This window comes from Vulpes lagopus, chromosome 3 (assembly GCF_018345385.1).
Source record: "Vulpes lagopus strain Blue_001 chromosome 3, ASM1834538v1, whole genome shotgun sequence".
Taxonomy (NCBI): Eukaryota; Metazoa; Chordata; class Mammalia; order Carnivora; family Canidae; genus Vulpes; species Vulpes lagopus.
This window is the reverse complement of record NC_054826.1, coordinates 107,990,724-108,011,505: the sequence shown is the minus strand read 5'-3', so window position 1 is coordinate 108,011,505 and position 20,782 is coordinate 107,990,724. Positions and strand designations below refer to the sequence as shown.

Here is a 20,782-nt window from a genome sequence, read left to right as displayed (position 1 = left end):
CACCTATCAAATGGGACTAATGATTATAATACCCACCTCACAGATTCACAAGACTATCAGCTGAAATAGTGCATCAAGAGTTTAACATGGGGCCTGCCACACAGTAGGTGCTGAAACATACTAGTTCCCTTCCTCTTTCTCTGACAAAACTTCTAAGACACTCATTGTGTGCGCTGTGGCAGTGGTAGTTGTTGGCAGCCACACCACAGTTAGCTCATACTGAGCACATTAGCTAAAAGCTCTTTGTCTCATGAGCTTTCCTTAAGCCAGACTTCTCTCCTAGTGCCTCTCCTTGTATAGGACCTTTACCTTGGCTATGATGCATTCTGTCAAGCTGTTCCTGATCCATCTTTAGCCTGTAGAAATTGATCTGAATGCAGATTCCATCATCCAGCTTATCCCGTGTGCCTCCCATCTGAATGTCATCTGCAGACTTAATAAACAGGCTTCAATGGCCATATCTAGCCATTGATAAAATTATGGCTTGGGATAGGACCAAGGACAAAACCTCATGGCATGCCACCCTTCAGGGGAAGAGTAATTTAGATGACTGTGCAAAGTTGATTAATTTGTCCAGTTCCTGGAATCCTATGTCCTTGTGGCTTGATTATAATAATATTAGCATCCATGTACTGGGTCTTATTTGCCACAGGCCAGGCACTGAGGTAAGTGCTTTTCATATATTTTTATTTTCTATAACAAGTCTGCAGGGTAGTATTTGCATTACCTAGGACTTGGTTTTTTTTAAAAAAAACAATAACTTCAATCTAGCTTTAGCAGAAGAAGGACTATATTACTTCATTACAAGACTCTACAGTGTAGAGGTGCTTGGGTGGCTCAGTCAGTTGGGTGGCTAATTCTTGATTTCAGTTCAGAGCATGATCTCGGGGTTCTGGAATTGAGCCCCATGTCAAGCTCTGTGCCCAGTAGGGTGTGTGCTTGAGGATTCTTCCCCTCCCTCTCCATCTGCCCCCTCCTCCTGCTTGCCCACTCGTGTGTACTCTCTCTCTCTAAAGTGAATAAATAAATCTTTTAAAAAAAAGACTCTACAGTGTGGGTGCTTCACAGAAGCCAAGGGCAGGAATGAACCTTGTGTTAAGAATGGTGAACCAGAGCTCATGACTTCTAGGGTCCCAGAAAATCCTCTCTATGGTTCTTATCTTTGTGTCTGTCAGCATCTGTCATTCTTCTCACTGGTACAAACCAGCTTTCTCTTTCACGGTCCACCTGGCAGAAAGTAGTCCCACAAGCAACACCTGAGTTTGCTCCTTTCAAGACAGTTTCCAGATCTTCCCTGAACATGTGAATCCCAATTCCCCCAGGATTAGGGGCCTGCCCGGATTGGGTGCCTGCTCCTGGTCCAGCTACCTCCAGTTAGCAGTGGGGTAGTAGTGTCCAGATGCGGCCTGTGGGAGTCTCAGTGCTCTAACCTGTGGCCACTTGTGGCCACAGTACAGCAGGCAATGTCCAGAATCCCCCTGCACACTTTACAAATGAGAGACCCAAAGTCACACAGCTGGTAAGTAGAGAGGCCAGGACTTGACCCTGGTTTTGTCTGATGCTCAAGCTTATGTCAATATAACACGCTCCTTATCCTGGGCCACATTGTCCCAGGGCGGCCTCTGTGGTGGGGTCAGTAAGAGCTGACCATGGTCTCAGGCCAGAGAGCTCAAGGGCCACCTTGTGCCATCACCATGGTCCAGCCCCAGCTCAGGGCTCTGAGATTCCTTGGCTGGTTGATTTGCCTGTTTAGTGATTCAGCAGATGCCATTACAGAACTCACAACTTTGTGGAGGGACCTGATCCTTAAGAGTATAACCACAGTCTTTGGAGTCTGGTAAAGCTAGATTCAAATTCTGGTGTTTCACTTTTCTACTGGTGACTCTCTGTGCCTCAGTTTCCATAACTGTAAAGTGGAGGTTATGCAAATACCTGCTTTATTAGTTGTTAAAACGATTCAGTGAGATAGTACATATAAACTCCATGTGGTCAGCATAGAGTATTTGGTTCTATAAATGGTAGCAGTTTATCAACTCTGGACCAGGGAGAAGGTACAGGAGTCCAGGGGAGAAAGCCTATACCTGAGCCAACAGGGCAGCGATGGGGGCCGTGGGTTGGCCAGGGTTTCAGGGAGGAAAGGACATCGGAGCTGGAACAGCGAATGGACAGGAGGATTGGGGTAACTGGCAAAGAAGAACAACTGCAAACACATGAGCATATACAGGAGCTTGAGGGACCAGCGAGTAAGTAGTTCATTGTGAGAGAAGCAAAGAATAGGTACTTTGAGCAAAGGGGGGTGACTGAGGCCCCAGAGAGAAAACTTTATGCCTTCATATATTGACTTAACAAATATTTGTCAAGTACCTGCTGTGTCCCAGGCACTGTCTTGTGTCCCCTCAGTTCTGCAGTGAAGAAGCAGATACACATCCACACCCTTGTGGAGCTTGTGTCCTGGTGGCTAGAAGTAGACACTGAACAAATGAATAAGTGAGACAGGAAGGGTATCAGAGAAAAAACAATAAAGCAGGGAAGGGGGTGGGGAGTGCTGGGCATGGGGGATGGGAGGGGGTCCTCAGGAGGACCTTCCTGAGAAGGGATCAGAGTTTAAAGGATGTTGGCCAGGGGGCAAGGAGCTAGGACAAAAGTCCTGAGGGTGGAGACTGTGTGGCCCAGTTGGGTGGGGGGGGGATCAGGGGCAGGGAGGTAGGAGGTGGGAGGCAAGGACGCAGGGGTAAATGCTGGGTCTTACAGGGCCTGGTGGCCATTTATAAGGACTTGGGTTTTTGTCTGAGTGAGGAGGGAGCCACAGGAGCATTTTGAGCAGGAGAGGGTCAGAACCAAACAGATTTTAGCAGGATGTGTGTAGAGAATAGACTCTGGGGTAGAGGCCTAAGCTGGAGATGGCTGAGGGCTACAGCAGAATCCCCCGTGGAGGTGATGATGGCTGTGATCGGAGACAGTGGAGGTACAGAGAAGGCGCTGGATCCTGAGCACTCTGAAGGGAGAGCCAGGTGGGCTTGCTGTTGGACTGGCTCTGGGTGGGAGAGAAGGAGAGGGATCGAGAATGGCTTTTAAGGTTCTGAGTACCCAGAAAAAAAGATTCATTAATTCCTGAAACAGGAAGGGGTGGGAACAGCTTTTAGGGGGAAGACCAGGAATTCAGCTTAAAACCTGTCAAGACCTCTAGCAGGCAACTGGATATGAAAATCTGGAATTCAAAGGGAAAGCCATGTCAAGCTTCATCTATCTAGACTGTGAAACCATTGATTTTTTTTTTTTTTTTTTTTTTTTTGAGAGAGAGCAAGGGTTAGTGGAGGTGGGGAGATGGGTTGGGTGAGGCTGGGGAGGCATACACAGAAAGAATTGTAAGCAGGCTCTATGCTTAGCATGGAGCCAAACAGCAGGAGTGGATCTCTGGACCCTAAGACCATGACCTGAACTAAAATCAAGAGTCAGAGGTTGGGGCACCTGGGTGGCTCAGTGGTTGAGCATCTGCCTTTGGCTCAGGTCGTGATCCCGGGGTCCTAGAATCGAGTCCCCTGAGGGGAACCTGCTTCTCCTTCTGCCTATGTCCTTGCCTCTCTCTCTCTCTCTCTCTCTCTCTCATGAATAAATAAACTCATAAAAAAAAAAAAAAGTCAGAGGCCTAACTGACTGAGCCACCCAGGAGCCTCTTTTTTTTTTTCTTTTTTGAGAAGGGAAGTAGGATGGGTGGAGGTCATTAGTTACACAAGTAATACATGAAAACAACTTCCTTGAGAAAATTATTTTCAAGCCTCTAAATAAGGCTTAAAATCCCTTTTGCCAATTCCCACTCCTCCCAAATCCCAGTTTCCCCCTCTGTTGTAACTGTTGTTGGGAGCTTGGCATGCATGCACCCTTCCAGACCTTTCTCTGGGCCTCCATATACCCAAGTGTATCTGTAAAATATACATCGTGCTTTGGGAGTGTGTGTATTTTAACAAAATGGTGTCATAATGAATATGTTGTTGGGCGATGTGCTTTTGTAACTCGTAGTTATCCTTCCTGAACTATGTCTTGGAGACCCATCCTTGGTGTTACAAATGAACCTAGGTTATTTATTTATTTATTTATTTATTTATTTATTTATTTTAACTTGTTACGGTATGGTAGGGCCAGACTGTGAGTTATTTGGCCATTTTTCCAATGGGAGGGCATTAGCATTTTGTACATTTTTCCTCGGGCACCTGTGTCTTTCCAGAGTCTTCTAAGGAGTGAAATGACTGGGTCTGAATAGATAGAAGCAATACCAGGTTTTGTTTGGTCTTGTTTTGATAGATATTGCCACACAGCCCCCCAAGTGCCTCTGCCACCTGACTCGCCAGCCTTGGCAGGTTTTTAATGAGGGGAGCTACAGAGATCTGTGTTTTAGAGCAGAGCTCAGTAGTGGGCTGTGGGTTGTAAGGAACGAGGAGGAAACAGAGACTGTGGAATTTGTGGGCTGCTGTCCCGCTCTTAGAACCCGCCTTGGGACAGAACACAGGCTACTCAGGAGCTGGAAGAGACCCTCCCTGCTCTTTCCTTTCCTCCTGCACAAACGAAATGCTGTCTTTCCTATAGCCCGCAAGCCTGGCTTCTTCCCTGCCAGCCAGTTTCTATTCCTAGACCTCCTCACCAGCTTGAAGTCATCCCCTTTTGACAAACACACTGGTCAAGACATTATAAAAACACTATTTTTATTAGAGCAGACCGGCTTCTCACTCATCGGGCCTCTTATCCCGCCACCAGCCTGACAACATTCTTTGCCTGCCCCCCTGTGACGCCGCATCTAAGGTTGGCGCACAACCAGGGTTGTGATTGTCACCAACCCAGCGCCTGTTCTGAGGGTGTGATAGCAGCCCCTCTCTGGAGGCAGACCAAATCCTACACCCAGCTGCTCTCCCCAGAAACAGTTTAGCTCAGCCACAGCCCACACGGGCAAAGGAAAGTGGCGTCCTTAAAACAATTACGTCATCTTCCCATGAATTTCAGGTGGGTGTCGGCTGTGGTATAAAATGCCTTCAGGGTTAGCTCAGAGAGCTGGGTTGGGGGTCCACCAGGAGTTCAGATTTTGTGCTGCTGGAGCTAGAAACTTCTGAATATTTCTAATCAGCATCATCTTTGTTGCTAACATGTAAGAGCATCTATTACACGCCAGGCCATATTCTGAACAGTTTATGTTTATAAGGGGGATGCTTTCTATCATACCTATTTCTTTTGTTTTTTATTGAGATCTAATTGCCATAACATAAAATTTACCATTTTCAGGTGCACAATTTCAGTGGTAGTTAGCATATTCATAGTGCTGTGCGATCATCGTTACTACCTAATCCCAGAATGTGTATATCACCCCAGAGAGAAAGCTGTACCCATTAGTGGTTACTCCCTATTTCTCCTTCCCCCAGGCCCTGGCATCCATCAGTCTGCTCTCTTTGTCTGTGGATTTGCTTGTTCTGGACATTTCATATAAATGTCTGGCATCTCTCACTGAGCATAATGTTTTCAGGGTCCACCCATGTTGTAGTGTGTCAGCACCCCATTCCTTTCTGTGACCTAACAACATTCTGTTGTATGGAGATAGCACACCCTGTTTATCCATTCATCCATTGAAGGACAAGCTGGGTTGCTTCTGCTTTTTGGCTGTTATACACTATGCTGCTAGAACATCATCCCAGTTTGACAGCCAAGAAAACTCAGACACAAGTACCATTTGCCACTCACTCAAGCAGGATGGGATTCCTACCCAGACATCTGGCTCCAGAGCCAAGTCCCAGCCACCCCTCCCAGCTGCTCGGCAGTCCAAAGAAGACCCGGGAATTGAGGGCCTATGTCATATACCTCCATGGCAACCATATTTCAGAATTAAAAATTGGGTCCTGTGGGGGCGCCTGGGTGGCTCAATTGGTTGGGCCGCTGGCTCTTGATTTTGGCTGGGGTCATGATCTCAGGGTACAGGGATTGAGACCCGCATCAGGCTCTGTGCTCAGCAAGGAGTCTGTTTAAGGATTCTTATTCTCCCTCTGCCCCTCCCCCTGCTCCTGCTCTCTCCCTCTCCCTTTCTCTCCCTCTCCTTCTCTCTCAAATAAATAAATTTTTAAAAATTGGATCCTATGGTGCAAGGAATTCGTCATAGTTTTGGGACTTGGGTCTGTCTTATTTGCATTCCGGACCATGTAGGAAGTCCTGGCTGAATCATTATTGTTCATGCTGTCCAAAATGCATTTGTCAATGTCTTTAATGTAACAAGACTCAGCCGTGCCCTGGAAGCTCATGGTCAAGGAGGAAAGATGTGCTATCTTGGTTCCCCAGGAAGCAGACTCTAGGAGGGAGATATGTTGTGGGGGGCTCTCTGGAATGATGTGAGACTGGGCAGAGGAAGGAGTTGAGTGGTGATCTGGCCTTGGTAATCCCAAAGTAAACTCTGGGGATGGGTGGAGCTTCAGAGACATTCCCAGTTCAGACAAGGAGCCTCAGTCTTTGTACCCTTGGCATCAACCCGTGTCTGAGAGCCAGGATCACCTGGCTTCTTCCTGGGAAGGGATCAGCTGTGAGCTGCCCGCCATCACTGGTCCGGGTACCTGGGAGTCATCTGGGCTGCATCCACAGCAGCTTGGCTGAGAGCTCCTACAGATAGCAGTCCATGAGAAGGAGCCAGGAGCACCACTGGGGGCAGACCTAACCCTGCCTGGGATGGGGGTGAGCAGGGAGGAAGGTACATCTTCACTGTGCCATGAAGCCTTGAACCCCAAACCTCTATACCCAACTGCCAGCCCATGAACTGCTCCTCTTGGGTGCCTCAGTGTCTCAACACAGCTGCCCCAAACCAAAGTCATCCCTGCTCCCTGCCAGCTTTCAGTGCTCAGAGAATGACAATGCCATGCCTCCCATTACACAGGCCAGACACTGCAGAGCCTTCAGCATCTCTCCTCCTTCATGTCCTTTCTCCAAACCGTCATCCAGCCCTGTGCCTTCACTTTGAAAGTATCTTCTCCCTGCCTCCCCCATTTGCTGACCCCTCTTGTTGTCAAAACACCCAGAGCAGCCTCCTACCTCCTCCTAGCACCTATCCTTGGCCACCTCCATTGTCCTATTCCCGCATCCCCCACCTCTGCTCCAAAAACCTGTTGTGGCTCCCTGGTGGCCTGGGGTTGAGGGCAAATCTTGCTGTGGGCCACATGGCATTGGTGGTCCAGCCCCTCAGCCCATGTCATTCCCCCACTCCCCTTCCTGTCTCCAGCCCCGTGGAGCTTTCTTGTTCCTCCTGTTATTTGCACGTTCTTGCCACATGGCCTTCCAATGTGTGTCCACTCTGCTTGGAACACATTCGCCTCTCTGCCCCTAATTACCTTGTTTACCCTTCATGTTTTGGTTCTGTGTCAGCCCTCCATGAAGCCCCAGCTGTCCCCCTGCTGTTATCATGTGTGTCCCTGTAACACTGCTCAGGGTGTCCTGTATCTGCCTCCAGAGTGCTTGAAATGGTACACGACATATATATATGGTGGCAGGCTCATTTGTCTAAAATTGGGCCCCTTCCCGAAAGCATCAGCTCCAAAGGTGAGGGAACTTGTCCTGGCACAGGCCAGGAGGTGCTCAGGAAGCCTGAGAGCTTTTCCTGAGGGAAGGAAGGAAGGGGGTCAAGGGGTAAAGAGAGGGAAGGAAAGGATCATGGTCCCATGCGGTCAGGGGGAGGGGATGGGGGTATGGGAGCTGATATGACCTGCTTTCCTTATATCCTAGATCTCCATGAGCTCACCTGGCAAACATTTGACTGTAGTGGGTGAGGGGATGTGGAATTTAGGCCCTCAAGCCCACTGTACCGCCCCAGATTGGAGCATGAGATTCCCCTCCCTTCCTCGGGATTTTCCCCCCCTTCCCGCCCCGCCACCACCCCAGCACCTGTCACTGGCATGGTGGGCTTTGCCCTTCACCGGGCTAAAGCAGACCTTAAATGTTGGAGGCTAGTCCCTCTGGCTATCCCCTGAGATCAAACCAGTGTGCTCTGAACATTTTCCATCCCAACCCCCAGACACACTTCCAGGGCTCCTTGCCCTATGCTTTTACACACTTTATCCCCTGCCTGGATGCCCTTCCTGTCCCTCCCCTGCCTTCCCCCGACCGTCTAGTGAGCTCCTTTACAAGCTGGCGCTGTCTCCTCTCCTCTCCTCTGTAGAGCCAGCCCAGCCCTGGGTGGTGCCCGGCATCCATGCTCTCCGCCCTGGGCCTTGGCATTCATGCCTCCCGTTGGTAGCAATTATCCCACGGCATCCAAGCATTTGTGTTTCAGGGACCGCCCTGCTAAGTTCTTTAAGGACAGGGATCTCGTCTTCCTGCCTTCCTTTCCTTCTTTTCTTTCTTGTTCCCTCCTTCCCACAATACTCTGCGAGCTCCTTGTGTGTGCCAGGCCCTGGTTTGGGGCTGAGAGGTACAGCCCTCCTTTCTTGGCTCTGCTGTCCTGGCCCATACCACAAACTAACAAATGGAGATACTTTCAGAGAGAAGGTTTGGGAGTCAGGAGAGGCCCCAGGAAGGGCCACCCATGCCCACAAGCAAGGAAGAGACCTTCTAAAAGGGCTCAGCTGCTCTGAGAAACAGCCAGAAGGGCTATGAGCCTGGGGGGGGGGCAGGGCAGAGGAGGCAGGAGTGAGGTCAGGGAGGGTGGTGGAGCCAGATTCCATTCATCTCTGCTTGTCTCTGGCACAGCTCTCATCCCATAGGAGAAGTTCCAGGAATATTTGTGGAATGAATAGAAAGGGGCCCCTGAGTGCTCCCGCCTCTTCAGAGGGCTAGAGGCAGCCCCTGTCTAAGGGGTGAGCATCCTTTCTGACAACCAGGGGATGGATGAGTTCTGTGGGAGATTCATTCCCTTAGAAGGAAAAGTTGTTGGTGCAGATGAAGTGGTGGTGAAAGACATTGGAGAAGAGAAAATCCCAGCTAGGCTAAGTGGCCCGTCCTGCAGGATTGGAAGGCTCTGACCCGTAACAGCCGTCTGAATGAGTTTAGCACAAGCTTGAGAGTGCAGAAGTGAGCAGGCCTTTTCCATCGGTGCTGCAGACCCTGCTTCCAGGGATCCTGCCAGCCGAAACCCCCACAGAGCTCTCCTCAGCCCCAGAGCCATCCCAACTCACATAAACCTCCCAGCCCCAGCCCATCCCAACTCACATAAACCTCGATGCCGTGAAGCCAGCTCTGCTCAAAACCCTCCAAGAGCTTCCTGGTACCTCAGAGTAATGCCAGAGTCCTCAGCATGGCCTCTGCCCTGGTCCACCCCAATCCTCCCCTTCGCCCCACCTTGCTCACTCTGTTCCTCCAGCATGCCATCATGCTCCCACCTCAGGACCTTTGCACTTGTTGCTCCTGCCACCTGGAAAACCCCTTTATCCAGATTCCCACAGCTTTTCTTTCACTTCCTTCAGCCTCTTCTTGAATGTCACCTTAGCAGAGGCCTTCTCTCACCCCATGGCTAAAATAGCACCTCCCACCCCCACCCCCACTCCCCAGGCTTCCATTCTCCGCAGCACTTAGCACCATCTGAAATACTACCTATTTACTTATTTTTTTTTTTATTGCCTGTCTCTTCTCATTAGAATGTAATAGCAGAGACTTTGATGTGCTTACTGTTCTTCTCCAGAATAGGCGTTCGATAAATATTGAGCAAACAAATGAATTTGTAAAATGAGGTCAGTGCTGTCCAGCTTGCAGAGTGGCTTGGAGTTTCCCAGTGTGTGGTTCGCTTTCTTCCACGGCACTGTAGGTGGCTCGTAAAACATGTGCTATTTCAGTAGGTCCATATTTATGTCTGCCTTCTATTTATGGCAGGTGATAATGATTTTCCATTTATGGCATTAATATAAAATTTCCTTTTTTAAAGTAAACTCATTCAGGATTAAAAAGAGAAATCTATATTTGCCAGCCTGAAAGATAGTTTATAACACAACATTGCATTCTTACAAGAAAACTTTTCTGAGAATTAAAAAGAAACATTCATTATTTTCTAGCAGATACGGATTGAAAATGATTTTTTATGTAGGTACGTAAGAAAAACATTTTCACAGAGACAACAGTGTGTCTGTATCTGTGTCCTGAAGTCCAGGAGGAAATCCTAGATTCTAGATCTGCATCGATGTTCAACAAACCCTGGCACCAAGTATAAAATCTCCAGTGTGTGTTGGTAGCAATAAATGATGGTACATGGCAGGGTAGTGAAGTAATCAGTGTAAGTCTAAGGTATTTGAGAAATAATCCAAACTCTTCCTATGATTATTCATCTCGTGTGTGCAAAGCATGTGATTTTGTTAACCCAGTCTACCCAGGGCGTGAGAAACTCAAATCTTTGCTGCTGTGCCTTGCCTTATTTCACTCCAACCTCTAGGGGGTAGTATCTGCCGATGCTTTAGCTTCTTTTGTGATGGAGCATACTGAATGCAGAGCATTTTTTGTTCCTGTTTTGAGGATGGGATATGTTGTTAGCAAGAACGGTAAAAAGGAAGCTCAAAACTATCCTTTTTCATTCAGCTAATCTGCATTAAGGACTTAACTACATATCATGGGCATTCTAAAGAATAGGATTGTTAGGAGAAGAGAGCAGTTGGCTTTTGGGGGTGGGTTTTGAAGGGAGAATAGGAGTTTAGTACTTTGGGATAGATTTGGATTGTCTTTTATTGTGGATTTAGGGCCATCACTGAGACCATTCCCTAAGGGATCATTGTAATCCTCTACTGACTACTCCTCTGAGCCTTAGGTCACAGGACAGACTTTAGATTCAGGCAGTCCTGAGTATTGGCTTTACTGCTGTGCCACCCAGAACTCACTCAGGTGTTGTGAATCTCTCTCTCTTTCTCTCTCTCTCTCTCTCACACACACACAAACCATTCAGATTGGCTTGAGTAAAGAAAGATATGTGACTGGGCAGCCCAGGTGGCTCAGCAGTTTAGCACTGCCTTCAGCGCAGGGCACGATCCTGGAGACCTGGGATGGAGTCTCATGTCAGGCTCCCTGCATGGGGCCTGCTTCTCCCTCTGCCTGTCTCTGCCTGTGCCTCTGCCCTTCTCTTTCTCTCTGTGTCTCTCATGAATAAATACATAAGATATTAAAAAAAAAAGGTATGTAACTAAAATCTGGGTTCAGGCATGGCTGGATATGGGAGTTAAATATGATCAAGAGGATCTGGTTTCCTTGTGGTCCATCTCTTTCTGTCCTCAACCCAGCATCCAGCTGCCTTGGTGTTGGCGTCACTCTTGGACAGATATCGCCATGAAACACACAAGGATGTTCACCATGGTTTACTATGGTTTACTATGGTTCACCATTACTTCACTACCCTGCCATGTACCATCATTTATTGCTACCAACACCTAATCAGTTGATAAAAATGACTTCCTTCATGATGGCCCTAGTAGCTCTCTGTTCCTATCAGCTAATAATTCTGGGGGAAGAGGCACGGGGACTTGTCCAGCGAATCCAGTCAATCCCTTGGTTGAGTCTGTTGACGTGGCATGAGGGCACATGCCTACACCTGAGCCAATCACATCGCCAGGGAGATGGAGTCCCTGGTTGGCCAGGGTACCACATGGCCTGAGAGTGGAGGAGAAGTGGTTTCCCAAAGGAAGAGCGAGGTGATGTAACCAGAAGGAAATGAAATAGACGCTGAGCTGACACAAATAGCAAATGTGCCTTAGCTCTACTTAGTTGCTTTGTGGCCATTAGGCCATTTGCCTCAGCTTTCAGAGCCTGTAAAATGGGCTTAATGATCTCAGAGTGTAGCATAACTGCACACAGCCACCATAAGCATCCCCAGAGAGCATAAGAAATGGCAGCTATGGCAGCCTGCAGAGCTGGGCCCCAGTAATCTGGAGCATTGGCTCTGCTCCTAAATTGCCCCTCAGGTTAGGGCGTGAGCCTGGGGGGAGGTAGGGTAGAAGAGGGTCTCTGTGAACTCTGCAGTGCCTCAGGCCTCATTATTAAACCATCCAAAGTTCGTGTTCTTCCCTGCTGGGACCTGACACCAGTGAGGCTAGGTCCCCGGCATTCACCAGCCCTGGAGACGGAGTCTGCAGCTCTCAGCTGCTTGTTAATGCAGCTCACACACTGGCACTTGCTAAGTCAGCCCTGTTTAGGAGAATTCCAATATTCTGGCCTCAGAGGAGCATGTGATTCCTGAAATATAGACTCTGTCAAGCACCTTTAAGCATAGCCGATTCTCGGCATTTCTTTCCAATTCCATTTTTTCCCCTAAAGAGAACTAATAGTATGGCCATTGATAAGGTTCTATACCGTCTCTGGGGCTGTCATCAGGGATAAAGATGATGAGGATAACAGTAGTGGCAGTGACACTTTGTGTCCATGTCACATCCAAACACCTTAAGACCCTTTGCTATAACTAACTCGCGCAGCCTCCACACCCACCTCTTGTCAAACCCAACTTCTGGCCAGTTGGGAACATTTCAAGCTTTTTCAAGCCCCCCCCCCCCCCCCCCCCGCACACCTTTGCCCATACTGACCCTATTGCCTGGAATGCCTTTCCCTTTTCTTGTGGGCCAGAAAATGTTTCAGGTTTAAAATCCCAGCTCAAATGTGTCTGTATTTATTCATTCACTCAACTCGTATTTAGGGAGGGTGCATTGTGCACCCGGCACTGTCTTAGGGGCTTGGAAGACACAAATGATCAAAACAGACCCAGTCCCTGCCTCCGTGGAATTAATACATAAGAGGTGTAGTAAATGAGATAAAGGAGATAGTATGTTAGGGAGATTGAAAGTGAAGATGTGATGCACAGCTTGCAATTTTATTTTATTTTAGAAGATTTTATTTATTTATTTATCTGACAGAGTGAGAGAGCACAAGCAGGGGGAGCAGACAGAAAGGGAGAAGCAGGCTCCCCACTGAACAGGGAGCCTGATGTGGGGCTTGATCCCAGGACCCTGGGATCATGACCCTGGGAAGGCAGATACCAAACTGAGCCACCCAGGTGCCCCTGGCTTGCAATTTTAAATAGGGTGGCCGGGGAGGACCTCTCTGAGAAAGTAAGATGTGAGGCAAGTCTTGAAGGAGGTGAGCAATCTGGGTATTTATCTGGGAGAAGAGCAGCATATCATGCAGGACTGGTGAGTTGAAGACTCTAAGGCTGGAGCATGCTGAGTCTCAAGGGTCCTGGGATGAGGGGGAGGGGAGAGGAGTGGTAGGAGGTGGGTCAGAGGCATGAGTAGAGGCCCAGGGCCCTGCTGGCCACTGGGACCCATGAAGAGTCCGGAGCAGAGGAGTCACATGATTTATCTTAGCTTTCATCAGGACCCCCTAGCTGCAGCAGGGAGAAGAGACTGCAGGGGTGAGGGCAGGAGCATGAGGGGGCCAAGCCAGGGTGTGGCAGGGAGGTGGGGGAGAAATGGTTAGGTTTTGAGTATCTGATTGTTTCCCTGGGAGACTAGGGCCTGGCCATGCCCTGGGGAGCCTTCCTAGGTCCCTCATTCAAATCCTTGGCATCCCATTTTATACATTTTATTATGATCATTTGTCTTCTTTCTTTGGTCTCAGATGCCTTGGGTAATCTGTTGAAAATTACAGATTTTCTTCCCGGAAAAATACCCTCATGCATTCAATCGAATGGGTGTTCCGAAAAACCTCTGCAGGCCATCCTCAATATTAGGACCCCTGGCTAGTATGTGTTTGCTTGACTGGATGCACAACACCCGTACCAGGCACGACAGGACCATGTGGGGCAGGGCCCAGACTGGTGGCTGAGTATGGCCTATAGATGAGTACACACAGTGGGTCCAAGCTTTTGTTAAACCCTCGTGCATATGTGACAACACTTGATCAGTGTTTGCTGGAAGATGGTGATGGTGAAGTTGGCACTTTATAGGGGTCTCACACCTTCTAGGGGTGCCTCCCATACAAACGTCTCCAGGTTTAGCCAGACACATAAAGCCTCCGCAAAGTGAAGTGTGTGGTGCTGAGGAGGGTCTGTGTCTGGTTTCTGATTAGGGCTGGAGTGAGTGAGAGTGAACCAAGTTGGTGCTTAGCCAGCCTCAGCACCATCCTACAGCTGGATGGTGGTGAGGCTGAGACTCTTCCCCCATCCTCCCCCTATAATCTGGCTGGGGAATCAGTGAGAAGACAGGGAAGGATCCTAAATCACTTCTGCTTTTCTCCTAGTGGAGCTGTAGAGCTGCCCTCTGACCTTACTGTTAACCCCCGTTTACAGACCAAGGCCACTGAGGCTCAGCGAAGGTATGTAGCAGAGTTCAGGGTTCACCCCCAAGTCTCCAAATCCCCAGATAATTGGTGAGCAATATATATAGTTAAATGCTAACAACTTAGCACTTAATTACGTACTATTGCACATTGTATTGTATATAATTTAATGCTAATTGCAGGGTTTCGGAATGAGCTGAAGAGAGTGGGGCGAGAATGGCAAGGGAAGTTTTCTTGGAGGCTTTGGGAACCCAGCTGGGCCCTGGAGAGGATTTGGGTGGAGGCTGGAGGGGATGGAGTAGATTTCTGGAAAAGGGAGTAGAATAATTAAGGCCGGCCAGGTAGAAATGAGCATGGGGGGGAGGGGGGAAGCTAAGATAGTACTATTTAAATAATGGAGCTCTATAAATGCAAATATACCTAAATAGTCACTGAGAACCTTCTATGTGCAGCGTACTATGCTAAGTCCTTTCCACTGTTATTGCTTCCAATCTACATGTAACCCTATTCGGGAAAGAAAAATCCAACCAGACAGGTACTGTTATTACTTCCATTTTAACAGAGGAATAAACTAATGGCAGTGTTGCTACTCTGGAGCCAGGCCTGGTCTCAGAGCTCATGTTCTCCCCAGCTCGAATTCAGAGACCGTCTGATTAGAGGTGGGCTAGGCTCAGGCCTTGCTACTCCAATTGTGGCCCATGGGCATTGCCTGTGAGCTTGTTAGAAATGCAGACATGGGCCCCTCCCTCCTTAGTCCTACCCAGAGTCAGAACCTGCATTTCAACCTAGTCCCGGGTGATTTGTGTGCATGTTAGTTCTAGCATTTGAGAAGCAAAGAAAAGCACGGGGCTGGTGAGAAGTTCGGCTTGGATGTGTGCCTGTGCTGTTCAAGTCTTTGTGATACATCACTCTCCCGGCAGAGGCGAATAAATGCATTCTCGGATGGTCTGAGGTACAAGCCCAGGGCAGCCCATCACAAGCTGAGCTCTCTTTGTCATCTTGTATTTCATCTAAAAATGTCACTGAGTGTCCATTCCACACCATAATCTATCAGTGGTCATTTCGATATTTCAAAATGGTTATGTAAATTGCCATGGAGTAGGATGGGTGTTCCTGGAAGATGCGTGAGATGGGTTTCTTTGTATCTTAAATGGGTAATAATAACCACTTTAAGAGCTCTTGCAAAGATCAAAGGAGAATCATGGATATGGAAATGCTCCACATCAGACACATGCTATTTTGGAAGGGACTGACGATCCTCCCCAGACCCAGTGTCCTGCAAACAGCTCTCAGAGGGCTGAGGTTGAGCTCTTCTCACATTCAGGGCGAGTGAGGCAGGGCTCAGTCCCAGAGAGCACGAAGTCACCTGGCATCTCAGGAAGCCAGGGAAATAAGAGAATAGGGTCAACTATTGCTAATTTGTTTACATTTCCTTCCTCATGCTTACTTCCTGATTGTTTGGCCAGATAAGCTAGCAGGAAAACCCTGTGAAACTCAGAAGTTTCGGGGACATTGGGACAGGAGAGAAAAGGGGAGCACTTCATCCTGTCCCCAAGTGGGCCCAAAGAGTAGGGTGTGGGGGAAAAAGGTTGCAGAAGTGGGATGACAAGGAAGAGGTAAGCAGATGGCAACAACACAAGTCCTACAGGAAAGGAGACAAGAGAGGGGATTGGGCTGTCAGCACTGGACCAGGAGTGACCTCAGGTTTCCATCCAGAGGGCCCATTTCCTCGTAACTGGAAAGAGAGATGGGGAGAGAGGCCCAGAGGGGTGAAATGGACAGAGATTGTGCAAGACAAGGGAAGGGAAGCCAGACAAGGCATCGGAGGGCAGAGAGGCTCATTTACAACTGCAGAAGCCGAAGGAGGAGAATTTGGGGACAGACGGGGAGGTCAGCAGTCCTCCATAGCCCAGAGCAACTGAAAAGGAGGAGCACAGGAAAGGCTATTTATATATATTTGGTTAAGGAGGTTATGGGTCACCCGTGGATAGGGTTGTGGTCTTAAAGCCAGATTTTGAGAAGAGGAGAATGATGGAGATTTTCTTTTCTCTTCTTCCCATGGTGGCAGTTAGGATTTTCACACAAACTGCATTTCTATTGCAAATGTCTTACTTGCCTTTTAAAACTTAATCCATGTAACTTGTGACCAGAACCAAGCCTATATTGTCTCTTTAATCCATCCCTTGGCCCCCCCCCCAAAAAAAAACGTTATTTAAGAAAGAGAAAATTAAAGAGCATTGTTTATAGTATGATCCTATTTTTGTTTAAAAGAATGTCTGTGGGGCCGCCTGGGTGGCTCAGCTGGTTAAGCGTCCAACTCTTGATTTTGGCTCAGGTCATGATCTCAGGGTCATGAGATTGAGCCCCCCTCAAAAGAAAAAAAAAGAATATCTGGGTTTGTGTATGTGTTTATAAATATGTATGTAAAAAATATGTATGTATATGTATATGATAAAAACATCTAGGGGAATATATATCAAGTTATAATGGAGGTTTTACTGGCATATACATATGTCACTTTAAACACATATAGTTTATTCTGCATTAATTATCCCTCCATAAAGCTATAGAAAATTAGAATAGGGGTTATCTCTAATGGTCAGTTTATGGTACATATGACATAATTCTTTTGGCTACAAATGATAGAGACTCAGCAGAAACTTCTAAAGCAAGAACTAAATTGTCCAGATACTTCTTCAGACATGAGTGGATCCAAGGTGTCAAGTGACAACTTTAAGGATCTGTCTCCATCTCTCGATGCACCTGCTCTCTCTGTTATTGACCTCATTCTCAGATAGTTCCAGGCCTGTGTATCATCAGCCTAGCCCCTCCCCAATGGAAAGATAGCAGCTCTTCCCCCAAAAGGATCAGCAAAGGCTCAGGGCTGACTTTCAAGGGCCTGGCTCAGGCCATGGCTCACGCACAGACCAGTGAATCACTGTGGTTGCAGGCAGCACTGTGTGGATTGTCAAGGCTAAGGCCAAGGTCATGTGACCCAAGAGGCCAACAAAGGAAGTTTCTAGGGCCTTTCACAAAGTCAGTGAACTGAAGGAAGGTGATGAGTGGTTCTTTAAAGGAAATCCAGAGTTCTGTTGCCCAAAGAGGAGGTCTAAGCCCCCAAGTGTCTGCTCTTAAAGGCGCCCTCACTGTCTGGATCATGTTTTTATAATGACTGAGTTCTAATAAGCATGCATTCCTCTTGCCATGGCAAGAAAAGAATGAGATCCCTTCTTAAGCAACTGATTTGGGTCACATCTGGTTATGATAATTCAGGTAGCTAAATAATGAATGTGGAGAAAACATAAAAGCTAAAATTTAGCCCAAGCCCCTGTTCTTACAGGGCACGGGTGGAACAAACAGTGTCAAGACCAGAGAACCAGCCTCCTCCTTTCTATAGACTGTTGGTTATGTATGTTCAAGACCCATGGGACCCTCAGACCATCTCTGGGGCTCTGGGTCGCCTGAGTGATGTGCCCAGGGAGCCGGGCCTTCGTCAAGCTTAGTCTCTGGCCTCTCAGCCTCCTGCCTCAGTAAATAATTCCCCACATTCCGATATCACACTGCTCGATTTCTTCATTTCAGGCTTACACTAAGGACATGGTGCCAGACTTCGATGAGAAACATGATGAGTATTTAATATTGCTTCAGCAGAGGAACCGGTAAGATGAACCTGCTCAACGGCAGCCCTTAATATTAGCCAAATAAAAACCCGATTTCGATTTATTAGACAGCATGCAGGCTCTGTGTCACATAGGAATGGAGCGCAGTCAGCCTCTACTCAGAGGCTTGGAATATTATCTACAATCCCAGCTCCTGTTTCTCCCCTCACTGATTTAATTGCATCTTTGATTGAGCAGTAGCAAACTGTTCCACATATAAGTACCACCTCTTGCTTTCCTGCTGCTGTTCTGGGAGACGGTGGCTTTGTCATGGAAAAGCTTGAACCTGGCAGGGCCTGTGCATTAGTCACCTGAATAGCCCAGTCTGCCATCTCCCAAGCTTTGACGGGCCCTTGAAATCTGAGCCTATAATCATGCCTCATTAGATCAAGGTGGAGTCGTTTCACATCTGTGTTTAAAGTTGGTCAATATGTCATTTAAAGTTTAGTTGGTACTTATTTTTGACTCTGGTGTGCTAGCTCCGGGCGGGGAGGGGGGGACCTATGGTAGATGCAATGTTTAGTGATCGAGGGCAAAGCAGTGTGGTCTGGTTGGAAAGAGGCATCACCTCTTCACTGCCTTCATGGGGCCTGTGGAGGTTCACAGTCAGTTCACTGTGGTTTGTTATCAGGCCTTAGGTTTCAGGTTAAGCTGGGTTGGCAACTCAGATGCTAGGAGGGGCCGGGCAGTGAGTAAAGGAAGCCAGCACAGCACAGTGGAGTCGGTGGGCACCTGGGATTCTCACTTCCCAGCTGCTCAGCTCAGGCCAGTTGTTGTTTGTGGGAGCCTGGGCCCAGGGGTCCATATCTTCCAAGGCTGCTGGTTGAAGCTGGAAATCTGGATTTGGGTTGTGAAATCTCCTGAATTTTAAAATGTTGGTAATGCACTCAGATTAAAACTCAAAACAACGCGCAGGATGCTGCAGGCCCCTAAAACAGACCTGTGGGGGTGGGGAGGGGAGGGCCCTAATCTGGGCCTTTGTGTTATAGGAATGAGTTCGGGGTCTTACAGGCAAGAGAGCCTGGGAGTTGTCATCCTGCTTGTTGTGCATTCATCTCTCATCTGACTGTCCGGACACCCAATTCTTGTCAGGTAGGGCCCTGCTGGCATGTTACACGGACGGGTTTATACAGGAGTTAGCATTTCCGTGCACCGACCTTTTTACTAAATTTCACTAAGGCGCCTGGGATCTATCTCTAACAATACCGGCCCACAGTGGCTAGATGCCCCTGTTCTGACCATGCGGCCCCTGGTGGTGAATTCCTGAACAGGTAAACTTTCCAGGAGCAGCTAGACATACCAGACAGTGTCCTTCCTCTGTGCCAGGCCACTCTGTGCTCATCTCCCCAGCCCAGGGGCAGCTCCACCTACGGTAGTGGGAGGCTTGTGCTGATTAGCCCAGCATGGGTTTTTATCATCATTAATGCTGTGGAGTGGGGTGTTTTTATTCCATTCCTGGCAGGCTGGATGGTGCCACCGAACACCTGAGTGATCGTTTAATCATGTACGTGTGACTTGTCTGGGAGGACATTGTCATAGTTCCTTAGGAGCAAATTGCTTCTCATTAATCAGCGGATCAATAAGTGCACCATCAAAGGGCTACCAGCCGATAGCATAGAGGAGAAAATCCAGAGACAAGGTTGCAGCACAAAGGCAATTAAAAAATATGTCAAAGCTGAGTTGCCATAAAATTTGGGGGATACGTTGTCACCCAGAGGAAGCTGGCGTGATGACAGGAGCTCAGAAGGTAGAGCTAGAAACACTTCCAAATGGAGACATGAAAAGTGGATGGCCCCCTGAGCTACCACCAGTTGTTGCTTTGGAGGCACCTCTTCTGGGGTGCCTCTTGCATGCAGGCACTTAAGCCCCATCCTTTCAGTTTATCCTCCCCCTACCTGATGTGATGTAGCTATACTCACTGCACCCATTTTCCAGACAAAAAAGACCCAGAGCAGTGAGCCGTTTGTCCAAAGTCATCCAGCCAGGAAGTGGTAGAGCTGGGCTGGACTTTCTGATTTATGTTTTGTTTAATATTGTCATAAATAATCAAGAGGGGAGGAATCTGCCAGAGTTGCCAGTTTCGCAATGAAGGGTTTTGTGGGAATAAACTCCAGTGTACTTGGAAATCTAGTTATATGACCTGGTATAAAGCCAGCCTCTGGGCTTTATGGTGTACACAGAGGGAAATGAAAACCCAGCCTGCTTATCTGGGTTGCCCTGTGACCTGAGACAGGAGGGTGTGCAAAAACTGGAGTCAGTTCCCAGGAGGGTCCTGCCTAGAACATAGCTGCCACAAATGCTATGGGTGGTATTCTTTTCTTCATTCAGGATTTCACTGAGTGCCTTCTCGGTGCTTAGCACTACCAACAACGTGAAGGAGAGCATTGTGATGAGGAAGGCATTAACTTTATTTAGTTAGTACTTGGGTGGTTGGGAGACAGGAAGGACAGAAACTCAAGGTAAATGGACCTTAAATAAAAAAGGAAACTTACTGGCTCATGAAATTAAGAAATCTGGGATAATGTTCTGGCTTCAGGTATAGTTGTATCCAGGTACTTGACTCTGACTCTACTCATCTCAGGCTGGTGCCTCCTTCACGGGAGCCAAGGCAGCCACCTTGGCTGCCTCACCCTTGCATCCTGCCTCAAGGAAAAGAGAGGACTTCTTGATAGTTAGGCTGAATTCCTGAGGAGGGCCCCAGCCTCAGCTCCAAGCCAGTTGCCCCTGGTGCCTGGCGAACTGGCATGGCCTGACTGGCCACTCCTTGGCTACCTCCTTCACCTGGGTAGTGGAGTGAGTGTCACCCAGACCACACAGAGTAAGGGAAAGAACAGAGCGGTTCCCAAAAGGAATCCGAGGAGCTGGTTTGGAGGATAGGGAAGAGTTGCTGGCGAGGCAGACTGAACAGGTTTCTGCCCCACAGCCCTTGCCCTTGA

General features: G+C 48.2%; 1 protein-coding gene across 3 annotated transcripts in view; it reads left to right on the top strand.

The window, feature by feature from the left end:
• Positions 1 to 20,782, top strand: part of LOC121487491 (katanin interacting protein) — a 193,377-nt gene that overhangs the window by 35,237 nt on the left and 137,358 nt on the right. For all 3 annotated transcript variants that reach the window (XM_041749279.1, XM_041749278.1, XM_041749281.1), the window contains exon 3: positions 17,770 to 17,846. In XM_041749279.1, coding sequence (XP_041605213.1) covers positions 17,770 to 17,846 — 77 coding nt within the window. The remainder of the gene's footprint in view (positions 1 to 17,769; positions 17,847 to 20,782) is intronic.